The sequence below is a fragment of the Orcinus orca genome, chromosome X (assembly GCF_937001465.1).
Source record: "Orcinus orca chromosome X, mOrcOrc1.1, whole genome shotgun sequence".
In the NCBI taxonomy this organism is placed as follows: domain Eukaryota; kingdom Metazoa; phylum Chordata; class Mammalia; order Artiodactyla; family Delphinidae; genus Orcinus; species Orcinus orca.
Genome location: NC_064580.1, coordinates 119451100 through 119463993, shown reverse-complemented (window position 1 = coordinate 119463993; position 12894 = coordinate 119451100). Strand labels below are relative to the sequence as shown.

The 12894-nt window shown below is 43.9% G+C and overlaps 1 protein-coding gene across 3 annotated transcripts in view; it reads left to right on the top strand.

Moving 5' to 3' along the window:
• FGF13 (fibroblast growth factor 13) overlaps window positions 1–12894 on the top strand; it is a 501144-nt gene that overhangs the window by 431895 nt on the left and 56355 nt on the right. For 2 of the 3 annotated variants that reach the window (XM_012536340.3, XM_049704422.1), the window contains 2 exons: window positions 4206–4316; window positions 9897–10000. In XM_012536340.3, the coding sequence (XP_012391794.1) occupies window positions 4206–4316; window positions 9897–10000 (215 nt within the window). Of the gene's footprint in view, window positions 1–1374; window positions 2297–4205; window positions 4317–9896; window positions 10001–12894 lie in introns of those variants that run through there. The other variant, XM_004278719.3, reaches the window with a different exon arrangement.

The window sequence follows — 12894 nt, the reverse complement described above, 5'->3', positions numbered from 1 at the left end:
GAGATTTCAGACCATTCGGCATCATTCTCCTGTATCTATCCATTTCAGTGCCTGCATTTTCACCCCCGCCCACTTTAGCAGACACATAATCGTGCTTCTGACAGGGCAAGAGACACTTCAAGGTTGGAGAAAGGTGGAAGGGAGGTGGCAGCAGCCTCCCCGGTGGAGCAATGGAATTTACAGAAGGTTCAAGTGATTCAACTCTGATGGGCTAAGAAGCCTGAAAGATTTCAGTTTCTTAGTTGAGGTTCAGGCAAAAGAGCTCAGGAAAGGACCAGAGTCTAGGCATTTGGTTTTGCATCTGTATCAATTCTGAAAAGATCTGCAAAGGGGTGGAGGTCCAGTAAACAGCATAGTGGTAGCTCCACGTTGGAGCAGACTTACTATTGGGGGGCTTCCTTTCTGGCATCAGAAATCAAGTTAACATAGTAAAACCATCATGTCTGTTTGAAGGGAGAGATGTGGACGGACTATTTCTTTTTGTTACATTTGACCTCAAAATTCCTTCTTTCTTCTCCAGATTAAAATATAGAACAGGGAAGGGACAGAACTTGTGAACTGAGCGAAGTGAGCAACAAGCCAGACTTGATTCCTGAATTGAAGGGAGGCAGGCTGCCTGAGCTTGAGGGGGTGGGGAAAGTTAGGGTGTTGGAGACGCGCCAGAGCTTAAAGAGGCTCAGCCCTGCATTTCCCAGATACTGCTTGTGGTACACCACCCGAGCTCTTTGTTTGGATCCCAAAGCCGAACAGAATGATGAGGGGGCGCATTCTGTTTTGTGGAGGGGAAAAACGGGGTTCGGGCCGCACAAATTGGCCTGAAATGAAAAGTCAGCAGAAAGCACCGGGTGGCAGCGTGGCGTGCGGGCGCAGCTCTGCAGTGCCTTCTGCTGCTGCTGCCGCTGCTACTGCTGCTGCCGCGGCCGCGGGGGCTAAAGCAGTCTGCGAGCCCCGGCCTCCTTCCTCAATGGCTACAAGTGTCGCCATGCGAAAAACCTCAGCGAGTGTGTGTTTGGAGGGGAGTGGGTGTTGTGAGTCCGAGCCTGGGGCGGGGGCTCCAGCCCGGGCGTAACCTGGCCAGCTAAGAGTCACACACTAACGGAACATCCCGCTCCGCCGCCCCCATCGCCAAGCAACCCCCGGCTCCTCCAACCCAACTGCCTCATCCCAGTGCCTCCTCCATCACTGTTTCCTCCCTAAGCTCCTTCGGGAAAGAGGAGGGGAGAAGGGTTTGGGAGATTGAGCCCCTACAGGTGTTAGCCCGAGCGGCCCGCCGGGGACTTGGAGGGTGGGGCGGGTGGGCGGCCCGCGGCAGGGAGCCAGCGGGCTGGGCTCCGGGAGGGAGGGGCCGCCGGGGGAGGGGGCCGCGGGAGGCCATCGCGCTCTTCCGGAGGGTGCCTGCGGCGACGGAATTCCTATACTGAGTCTGTGCCGCGCCCAGAGCAGCAGCGGCGGTAGCGGCGGCAGCGGCGGCAGCGAAGATGCAAGGCCATTACCTGTTTGAGCCCCGTCGGAAAGCTGGCACAGGCCAACTTTTCCCGATCGGCAGGCCAAGAAGTTGCAAGGACTAGTCGGAGGCTCGGAGGGGCCAGGGCGAGGGCGCGCTCCCCCGCGCGCTTCCTCCATCCCCCCCTCCCTGCTGCCGCCCGCGCTCCCGGCCTCTCTCCCGCCCGCGCTCCCTCCCTCCGCCTGCCTCCCTCCTCCGGCCCCCGCCGCGCGGCACCGGGCGGTGGGTGCCGCCAAACTCCGACCCGAGCCACTTGGACTCGCACAGTGTCCTCGGGGCGCAGGGGCCGAGCGCACGCACTCGCGCAGCTCTGCCTCCGCCTGGCAGTCTCGCCCGCGATCCCGGCCCGGGGCTGTGGCGTCGGCTCGGACCCAGGCAGCCGGCAGCCCGCGCGGGATCCGGACCACCGCCGGAGGAGCTCGGCCGGCATGCTGAGCCCCCTCCTCGGCTGAAGCCCGAGCGCGGAGCAGCCCGGGCGAGCGCCGGCTCCGGAGACGAAGGCGGCGGAGGCGCGAGACCGAGCGGACGAGCGGCGGAGGAGCGGGGGGAGGAGGCGAACCCGGAGAGGGGCCCGGAAAGAAGTGGTGGTGGTGGGCGTCGTGGCCATGGCGGCGGCTATCGCCAGCTCGCTCATCCGGCAGAAGCGACAAGCCCGGGAGCGTGAGAAATCGAACGCCTGCAAGTGTGTCAGCAGCCCCAGCAAAGGCAAGACCAGCTGCGACAAGAACAAGTTAAACGTCTTTTCCCGGGTCAAACTCTTCGGCTCCAAGAAGAGGCGCAGAAGGAGACCAGGTTGGAAGGGGCTCTTGGCTGGCTTTTTCGCCCCCCCGTACTTTACGGGTGTGGAGGGGGCTGGGGGGCGTGGATGGAAGCGGAGGTGAGTTTGTCGGCGGCCCATCTAGTGCGGATGTGGCCACCTAGCCGGTGTGCGTGCGTGGGAAGCGATCGCTTTCTCGCCTCCTTCGTAACAGTAAGAGGCTTGCTGCATTGCAACTGCCGTGGGACAGGCGCAGAGCCTGGGGGCATACCCTGCCCAGCGGGCGCGCAGTCAGCTTCAGACAGGCCACATGTGTGCAAGCCCGTGGGCTCTGGTAAGGCGTGACCCACACGTGGCTATCGCGTGAGTGGCGTGTTAATTGCAGGCGCGGAGCTGGGCAGACCCCTGCCCACCCCCCACCCCAGGAAACCCGGGGAATCCCTCCCTTGCCTTCACCTCCGAAGCTCTGACCCTTCCCCTCCAGCTTCCACCCCCAAGGGCCGTGGGCTTCCGCTATCTAGGCATTCTGTTTCTTTGATCACTTTTAAGCTTATTGGGACAGACTTGTGGTGCAGCTTTGAAATATTTGCTGGAGAGAAGGGGGTGGATTCCTAGAACCTGTGGCAAAGAGCTTAGTGATCTGGTTGAGACTAGTCAAACTGTGGTTACTTGCTACTAAAATGCAGGATTCAAGAGAGTTTAAACTCAGAGCCAGATCGTGGGTCCTTTTGAGCCTGTTCAGTGAGAAGAGTAGCGCGGTATTCCGGTGCCAGGGGAAATTCACACAGCTAGAGGTGTCGGGTTGCGTCAAGGTAGACCTTCAGGCGTAGAGGCAGCTTATTTGGCTATTCTCAACCAAATGTATCCTTTAAGCTGTTTCCTTCCTTTTACTAGATAAATATCACAGAATTTCAGACTTATTCAACAATCTGTTATTTCGCTATTTGTGTGTTCTACACATCCTGGAATAGAAATGCAGACACACATTTTCTGCTCTCTCGAAGTTTTTAAGGCATTAGCTGTAAATTAGGCTTGTTTTTAAACAGGTTTAAGCGGTGGCAAAGCATGATTATGTGGCCTGAATAATCACGTAAATATCATTTCAGTGCAGGTGTCTGTATTCAATAAAAGCAAATTCTGGATAACATGGCTGTTATTGATAAATGAGGCACTTCATTAATCTATGGTGATTCATAATTGAAAATCATTTTGAGAATATTTTGGATAATTATATTTGATAACGAAATTTGAAAATAAATATGAACTAATTTTCTTTCCTCCCCACCAACAAAACCCCTGCCCTTTGCACCCATTTTCCCTAAGGATAATTAATACGATAGGGTATGATAATGGTTGTTTTATTCTCCCCTCCCCCTTTTTTTGTATCGCGGCTCAATTTTCTAAATAGAAGTCCTTTGATGGGGTTCCGGGTTATTTATGCGTTTTCAACCTTCTTAGAATGGAGGGAGTTCTTTATTCTAATTGTGGTATTTCTGAGGGAAATCTTTGCTAGTGTGTTTTTGGTCCCTGCTTGGTAAACCCACTCTAAATCATCTTAGTATTTCTCCTTTTCCTTCCACATAAGAAGTAGCACGTTGTTAAAAGGCAGAATATGCCATTTGCCAACCCATTTCGAATGCTCAATGAGATGGAGTGCCACTCTGTAAGCCAAAGGACACGCTATCAGAAACTGTCTCTGCTGTCAGTAGCTTTAGGGCTTTACCAGTGTTACCAGGTAGAAATCAAATGTTTCTTCAGTTCGGAGATTGGTTCTGAAGCTTGGAGTTTGTTGGTTTGTTTTCTTTCTTTCAGGGGACTCTTTAAAAATGTCATCTGACCTTTTCCACTAAAATTTTTAAATAAAATTAGAGTTCTGAAATCTGAGTCTTTTCAACTATATATGTACAACTTATCAATTGATCCAAACCATCCTTCTCCTTGCAGAGCCTCAGCTTAAGGGTATAGTTACCAAACTATACAGCCGACAAGGTTACCACTTGCAGCTGCAGGCAGATGGAACCATTGATGGCACGAAAGATGAGGACAGCACTTACAGTAAGTGACTGCAAAATAAATAATAGTATATCCCAGCATGTTGTTGACATTGTGTCTTCTTTCTTTTTTTTTTTAAATTAACAACCCTTGCTAAATCCCAAAGCAAATCCAAAATAGAGTCAACACTATATAATCCTGTTTCAGCAGGTTAACCTAAAGGAAGGGGAACATGAAAATATCTAGAATAGTGAACTGTAGCAAATAATGTTGACACCATTCTAAAGAACAATCCAAATGTCATCTCCATGGTAATCTGGATAGATTTATGGCTGTCCTTTGGATTTTATTACTTTTTTCCCACAGAAAATTTACTCACCCACACACTGATCCTGAAATAGCACGGTTATCTCTACTCTTAAGAACCGGTCTCATCCCAAGAGAGAGGAGAGGTTTCATGTCAGGAGAATTCATCATTACAAGCTTTCACGTCTGCTCCCCCCACCTCCACAGACACTGATAACTCTCAGACTAATTGGGATTTTAACACTGAGATACCTCCACAGGTGGGTAAAGACATTTCTTTGAGTGCTTTATTTTTATCCGTGGTCTTAGGACCGAATTGGAGACCATCATGGTGAACCTAAAAGAGAAACACATCAAAAAGAAAGTCAATTTTATTTCCAATTACTGAAGGATAGTGATTCCAAGATATTATATAACCTTTTGTTACATATGCTTTATTTATTTGGAGTCATCAAAACATAAACTCACAAATAGTAACACCCTCTTCAATGGTAATAATTGGTGGGGTTTTGCAATTAGCAGGTTGCTGCAGACCTATTCAATGTTCCATGAGGCTAAGCCACCTAGCTCTCACCACTCCTTCCCGATTTTCCCTAATTTATATTGCATTTCCCTCAAGCTTTGTTATTTTCCCAGAAATAGTCCCATTGCCAAGGAAAGCCCATCTGAATGCTAACAAGTCCTCTGCAGCATTTTCAGAGATGTGGGGCTAGAGACAACAAAGCCATAGACAAGGGTTCCAATGTTGAGTGTTAAAAGAGTTTCACATCCTTTAAGAAAGCTTCCTGGGCTGATTGATGGCCAATGCAAGACCTCAAGAGGAAGTCACCTTTAATTACCCTTAAAGAAAGCTCTGTTGGTACCTAGGGTGAAAAAGTTCTATGCTTAAATGGTTTACTAGTTTTTTGGCACTGTTTTGCAAAATGCAGTGTTACTGTTGTGGTACTGAAGTTCTACAATGAGTATGCTAGATGTTCTTTCATGCATACTCTTTCTTCTATTTGAAAAAAATGAGTCAAGGGTAACTAGAGGGTTTTACTGCACTCCTATAACAGACATGAGTCCATTATGACCAGTAATAAAACATTCCCATAAATTGTATGTTTAAATCGGTGTTTGGGAAAGAAATTAGGGGATGTAAGCTGCTCCGTTTTCCAAAGTGCCTCAGCAAAACAGATTCGTTGGGCATTATTGGAAGTTCACGATCAGCTGCGAATGAACCCCACCCGGTCAGGTTTTCCCCCATCTACTTTTAACTTTTTTTGCAGATGGAAATCAGTGAAAAACTTATTTTAGGTCCAGTGTTCACATGCGTTTCCTGAAAAGGGAAAAAAAACTCAGACAATTCATTTGTTTATAAACAGCAATATGGCACACGCATCAAGATCACACTGTGTATGTAGTCATTTTAGGATGTTACACACACATAGATAGATACACACAGACACACACGCATATATGTATGTAAATCAAGGCTCCATTTCTTAACTGTGGAATCAGGTAGTGGGTTTTACTTTTCAGTTCTTGCATATGCATAGCTTGTGCCTTTCAGTTGTCTTATAACTGACTGATATGCATGGCATTTCTGTATACTAATGATATTGTCAGGCCTTTAAAGAGACAGAATCTGTGTTTAGATACAATGAAATAATGAGAGGTGAGTCAGCTGATGGTATTACCATCACATGAAGCATACAGAAGAAAAGTATCTCAAAATAAATAGCAGGTCTGTGGGGCTTCACTCTACCCATGCTGCCAAGTATAACCAGGGGCCAGAGAGCTAGCGTTTCTTCCCACTTAAGTACACTGTAGGGTGTAAGTCATCATGAAACAAGAATGTTTAATGGTTAAAGTGATCATTAAAATGATCATCATTAAAATGGAAGTTTAGCCATGCAGATGGCTTCTTTTTTTCCCCAAGCCAAGCAATTTTCTTGGCATTCATTATTTAATTAATTATTTTAAATGAGTGGAACAAAAATACAAGTTTTTTTTCCCAACTATCACTTTTTCATTTTAATACTGTTTCCTTAATATGCATTCCTGGTATTATGTTTATATTTTTATTAATTTTTAGGATTTTTCATTTTTTTCTCGCTTAATTCAACGTGGTTGATTTTATGATACTTTAATTCTGACACGGTAAGCCAGATCATGGTAAAACAAATCAGTTCACGTTTACCCAGATACATCTGTTTCTGAAAACATATGTTTGATGTTATGCATTCAAGCTGACCTTAGGTAGCTTTAGTACAATGATAAATGTTAGTCCGATAAACTCTCATCATGAGCAAGTCAACCATTGTAAATTATCTATTGCCCCCTGAAAAGGAAAAGATGATAGACATTTCAAGGGAGTGGTTTTATTATATCTGCCATGGGTTCAATGAGGGCGATGTTAGAATAGGCAGCTTTCCTTTCAAAACTCCAGTAGTGTTACCAGTTCAATGGGTCAGCTCTTTCCAATCTACATTAATATATACTTTTTAAATTACTGCCTTTGAGAAATTGATCTTAACCCAACTGATAAAAAAGGATGGCCTCGCTTTCGTATTCGGCAAACACTGAGTGCCAACTGTGTGCACATCTCTGAGAAAAATGGTCCCTTCGAGGTAGAAGGAGTTTGTTTTTACGTAGACACAACAGAAAACAAGAAACGAAGGCCCTTTTATTTATTAAAATCTTCAAAATTTTGGCAGAAATGGAAAAAGATATTAGGTGTTTAATGAATGTGTTTTAGATACACAAATAAAATCAATTGTTTTCATGTTCAGCATATTTTCATCCTAATCAAAATAATATCTTAAGTCCATGAAGTACTCCAGACTTAGAGAAGCAAAGGCATATTGGAGAATATTGAACCTGTGCAAGCTCACCCTTGATGTAATTTCTTTGCATTTTTATCTGGAAATACTGTCCCTTTAGACAGACTTGAAACAAACCTGTTTTATGATCTATCTTGAATGTCGAAAGAAAAAAGATTGGACTGGTATCACCCGTCACTCTCCACTTTTGCTGCTCTCTTCAATTTTTTATTTTAGAGTGGTATTTTTTGTTTCTGAATCAGGCTTCACAGAAATTTATGGTACGTAGTGAAAAATCCATGGCCGCTATAGAGTTCATACCATTATTCAGGAATACATAATGCCGGGCATGGGTTACGGATGTTCTTTGCTTCTCTTCCTCCTACTGCTATCTGATGTTTGGGACTTAAGCATTTTATTGCCCATTAAAACCCACATCAGAGAGGAGTTGGGGCACACGGTGAAAATCAAATATTTCTCTCTCTCTCTTTCTCTGTTTTTTGCTGGTTACCACCTGCATTCAGAGAACTAAGAAGGTTCAGAATATTGTAAAAATTGAAGTTCTAGAAACAATTCTGAGCGCCCTTTATTACCTGTCATCTATCATCTGTTATCATCTGTTAGTTTGACTAAACTAGGATTCAGACATACACTGGTGTTCTAGTTGTCTAGTGGTTTGGCTTTTAAGCCAAACCCATATGGAGGTTTTTGTTTGGTTTCATTTGGTTTTTTAGATATCAGAATTTAAAACTATGAGCTTTTATATAATGGGATTGTGATCTATTACATTCCAAAAATGTAATATTATCATGGTTTCACCATGCAGATTGCTAGCAGTCCACAAATGTGTGTTGAGCACCTGCCGTGAGCAAGGTACCATCAACAGAAAGAGATAGAACATATACGTGACATGCTCAATGAGATCAGACTTCATTCCTGGGCACTGCATGGTCAAATATAGCATTAGATCCTGGCTCGCAGTCTGTGCAATTACTTTCCTTCACCTCACATAGCAGAAGGGCACAGCTTCAAATATGATGAGTATTGAATGAAATGCCATCAGTGGCGTGTGGTAGGAACACTTGTATTTTGAACCGTACAATGTCCTAGCTCCTCTCTGGTGACACGCTGACTTTAAGGGAAAGGTACATTGTAGGCTCACCAAGGAATATTGAGTTCTTCATTAATATTTCTCAACTCTGTAACCCCACCTACTGTAGTAGAATATACATACACCAAGATAAGAGATCTGAGAGAAACTGTTCTTACCCACGGGGTGACTGCTTTACGTTCTCGTTCACAGGAATGATAGCAGACCAATTTATCATCCTCCATAAACTTACACACCAAGGCAAAAATCGTCAACATTGGTCTAGGACTCTTGAGAGAAAGGTGCACAGGCTATTTTCAAAAGATGTGTGTGGCAAGCACTACGTTTTAAAAATGTACTGTTTTATTTTTATTCCTGGTGTAGGAGGGAGTAGACAGCTGGTAGGGGGAAGACGCCCACTGGTTTCATCCAGTGAGTGGTGTGTGATTGTGAGGAGAGCCGGGGTGTAAGTTTCACGCAATCAAACCTTCAAATGGAGAAACGAAGGCCTCCTGGGCACCAGCCAGCTGCCCACTTACAACTATTTAGGAAAAAAAAATGAAATAAATAAACCTCTCAAGTTCATTGTTTTTATTCCTATAACCTTTGCTCCCAGAGACTAAAAGACAACCTATCTCAACCCAATCTTAGAAAATGTTCTTTAAGAAATACTACTGTGGGAACGTAAGACTCCTTTTTTTTCAAGGCCTGGAACTCTTTTTTTGTGCTTGCGTCGGAAATAATACAGATAATTTAGGTGAAGGAGTTGGACTAGTGTCTTTTCTAAGATTCTAGGAATCTCTCCCCAGCTGATAGATCATATCTGTGTCTGAATTTCAGCAGTTGTCTAAGGGAGCAGTTTAAAACCTTGGCTGGTTGAAAATAAAGCTATTTAATATGTAGACCAATTCCTGGAACTGGATCTTTACAGAAGCATCAAGATTTCCCACCTCCAACACTATACAAACCATGGAATTGTCTTCCATTTTCTCCGGGGTGTTTAAAAATATGTAGCTATAGTCCCCGTTGTATGACTGCAACCATGAATCAAGAATACTGAAAGGGGGCTTCCCTGGTGGTGCAGTGGTTGAGAGTCTGCCTGCTGATGCGGGGGACACGGGTTCGTGCCCCGGTCCGGGAAGATCCCACATGCCGCGGAGCGGCTGGGCCCGTGAGCCATGGCCGCTGAGCCTGCGCATCCGGAGCCTGTGCTCCGCAACGGGAGAGGCCACAACAGTGAGAGGCCTGCGTACCGCAAAAAAAAAAAAAAAAAAAATACTGAAAGGTAGAAGAGGCCCTATCTATCTGGAGTTATATATATATATATGAATATTCCTACCAAGCACACATTACTTTTGGAAGACCAGACAGTCCTGCTGGAAACATTGAAAAGCTATGGAATTCGAAATCCTAACCTTGTTTTCACATTCTGTTTGGTTGCAGCTCTGTTTAACCTCATCCCTGTGGGTCTTCGAGTGGTGGCTATTCAAGGAGTTCAGACCAAGCTGTATTTGGCAATGAACAGCGAGGGATACCTGTACACCTCGGTAAGCCTGTCACTGTGTTCATGCTTTGATTATTCTAGTTTTCACCTGATATGAAGTGAAATAGGCTGCATATGTGTTATCATTGCAGATTTGTGTGATTTGAGGAAGAGTGGTCTGGATGGAAATATCTTTGAAAAGACATTAATTTCCAGTGAAAATTATATCTATTACTAATTAATCATTTGAAGCTAGCATTTTGGGTATAAAATTCAAAGATTCACTACACATTTTTGCATACATTGGCATATGGGTTGTTATTTTGTGTAGCATATGATATAATGGCCTGTCTTGCTGTAGTGCTTTGCAGCTGTGGGAAGCAAAGCCATTTCTATAACTCAGTTCAACATATATTTATCCATGTTTACTCCTAAAGAAATTAATGAAACTTCATCCTCAAATCAACTCTAGGACATAAAGAACAGTTTTAGAAGTGTTTCTGTATCTTATATTCAGTTCAGTTAGGTCACATTTGCTGTCTCTACTTTAAATTCTGTTTTTCCATCAAGCACAGTTCAATCTCTCCTTGCAAATTCCTGCTTGCCTTTTCTTAAAAGTTTATAATGTACAGAGTACAAAATGAAACTTTTTCCAAGAAATTTATAAACAATGTAGGCAACAGTTCAGCTAGGAACCTGGGGCCACATTAAACTTTTAAAATTTTTACACTTAAACATAGGCAGAAATGGTACAGTACCAGGGTTAGGATTTTATTCTTAGCAGTAGAGCTAGATACAGAGTACAGGAGACCACTTAATATATGAATATTTTTTAATCTTTGTTTTGAACTTCATATATTCTAAGAAAAGGATAAGGTGTTAAAAATGGAGAAAATTGCTTCTCAAACTTCCTTCTAGATAGCCTTGAAGTAGGCTATTACCATGACTAGAGAAATCTATTCCTCAAACTGCAAAAGTGGTTACCTTTAAACACTCTTGCCCTGGCCTGTTCCTTAAATTTATTTCAAAGCCAGGTATGTAGAAAGACTCTCAGACCTGGTGAAACCATGTCATAACTCTGTTTTTCAGAGACCAAGATGGGAAAGAGGGGCGGGAGAAGAGTGAGACCAAAGGGCCTATTCATTTGGTAAACTGGGTAGTGCATTTCAGATTCCACAATAAAAGATTGGAAGCGTAATCTTCAAATCCTGATCACGATCAGCATTCCTATCAGGCCATTTCAACTGTCTTGTTGTTTAATAAATGCAGGGGTTTTATTCTTTTTTACAAATGCAAGATTTGAGTTTATTGCGAACTTCATGACATCTGTCACTTTATTAATATATGGCCATTATTATAAACGATAGGAAAGGGGATTTGTCTTTCAGATTTGTGCATTAAGATAATTTAGTAACAAAGGATTTTAATTAACCTCATTTAGATCAACAGGCTACCTCATCAGGACCAGATGCAAAGGTAGGTTTTTCGTAAAATAAATGACTGCTTTCTGCAACTACTATGCAGGTATGGGAAGGAAATGGAATATACAGGGCATACTTTTGAGAAGGTAAATACCGGATGGCGTAGGAAATCATTACTGGTAAAGCATCCAGAATTTCACTGAGCTGTGTGGTCACCATTGCGGTGCCCTGATGAGAAAGGTTGATTTTTTAAAAATCTGGCAACAGTAAATTTTTTAAAACAGTTTGCAAATAATATGTAAGTTAAAATGAGAAAATGGCATGTAAGTTAGGCAGTATGTCACGTGCTCCCACTCAAGAAAATTAGGGCATGCAGTATTACATGTAGGGAATTGATGTCAAAAACTCATAGCCTACCATTCAAGTTGAATGTTACTCTAGCAGATGGTAAATGTCAACGTGAGCTCATTTCTAAGGAAGGCTTTCCAGGGGGATCAGCATTGTAGATGGATGGGCTGCCTTTCTTTGGTGGGCAGGCCAATATACAGCAAAATGTGGACCACTTTGTATGCATTTCCTATTAAGGAAGGGAAACCTTAAGTAAGTGTTTCCTATTAAGGAAAAGAAACGAGGTTTTCTTTAAGGAGGAGAGATGTCTGATTGATAATCCTAGAGTTCGTAGAGGAAGAAATACCCAAATTAGTCTGCTCCAGGAAAGAATCAGAATCTTCTCCAGGATAAATTACTCAGTTCTTCTCATTACTTCTTACTGATTGTGGTTTGGGGTCCCATCACCACGTTGATCACTATCCTCAGTGGGTACTCCATTTATTATCATCTTTTTAAAAATATTGGGCTTCCCTGGTGGCGCAGTGGTTGAGAGTCCGCCTGCCGATGCAGGGGACGTGGGTTCGTGCCCCGGTCCGGGAGGATCCCACGTGCCGCGGAGCGGCTGGGCCCGTGAGCCATGGCCGCTGAGCCCGCACGTCCGGAGCCTGTGCTCTGCAATGGGAGAGGCCACAGTAGTGAGAGGCCCGCGTACCGCAAAAAAAATAAATAAATAAAAGTAAAAAAATATATATATAGTACTCAGACTCTCTCAGGATACTGTCTGTCTTAGTGACTTCAACAACACAAGACCAAAAAGCTAAATGAAATATCTTGCTTCATCAGGAAGAGAGGGTCACCAAAGGGAAAGCTTCCCTTACATAAAACCGTGGCACTTCTGCTACTGAAATACTGTATGCAGTTTTGTTAACAAAGAGAAAATAAGATTGGACAAAGACCTTAGGGAGGAAGCAAAAATAAGAAAAGGAAGTAGAGGCTACTGATATGGGCAAGTAGAAAGATCTGTTAGGAGGTTATTGAAAATTATCTTGGTGAGGGCTGACTAAGGGCTGCCTTAGAACATTTTCAGTGGCAATGGCTGAATGGAGAGGGATTTGCGAGGCATTTCAGAGGTAGAATCGTGAGGATTTGGTGGCTGACTGGATTTGGAGGGAGAGTAGGAACACCATGTATGGTTGAACATGTATAG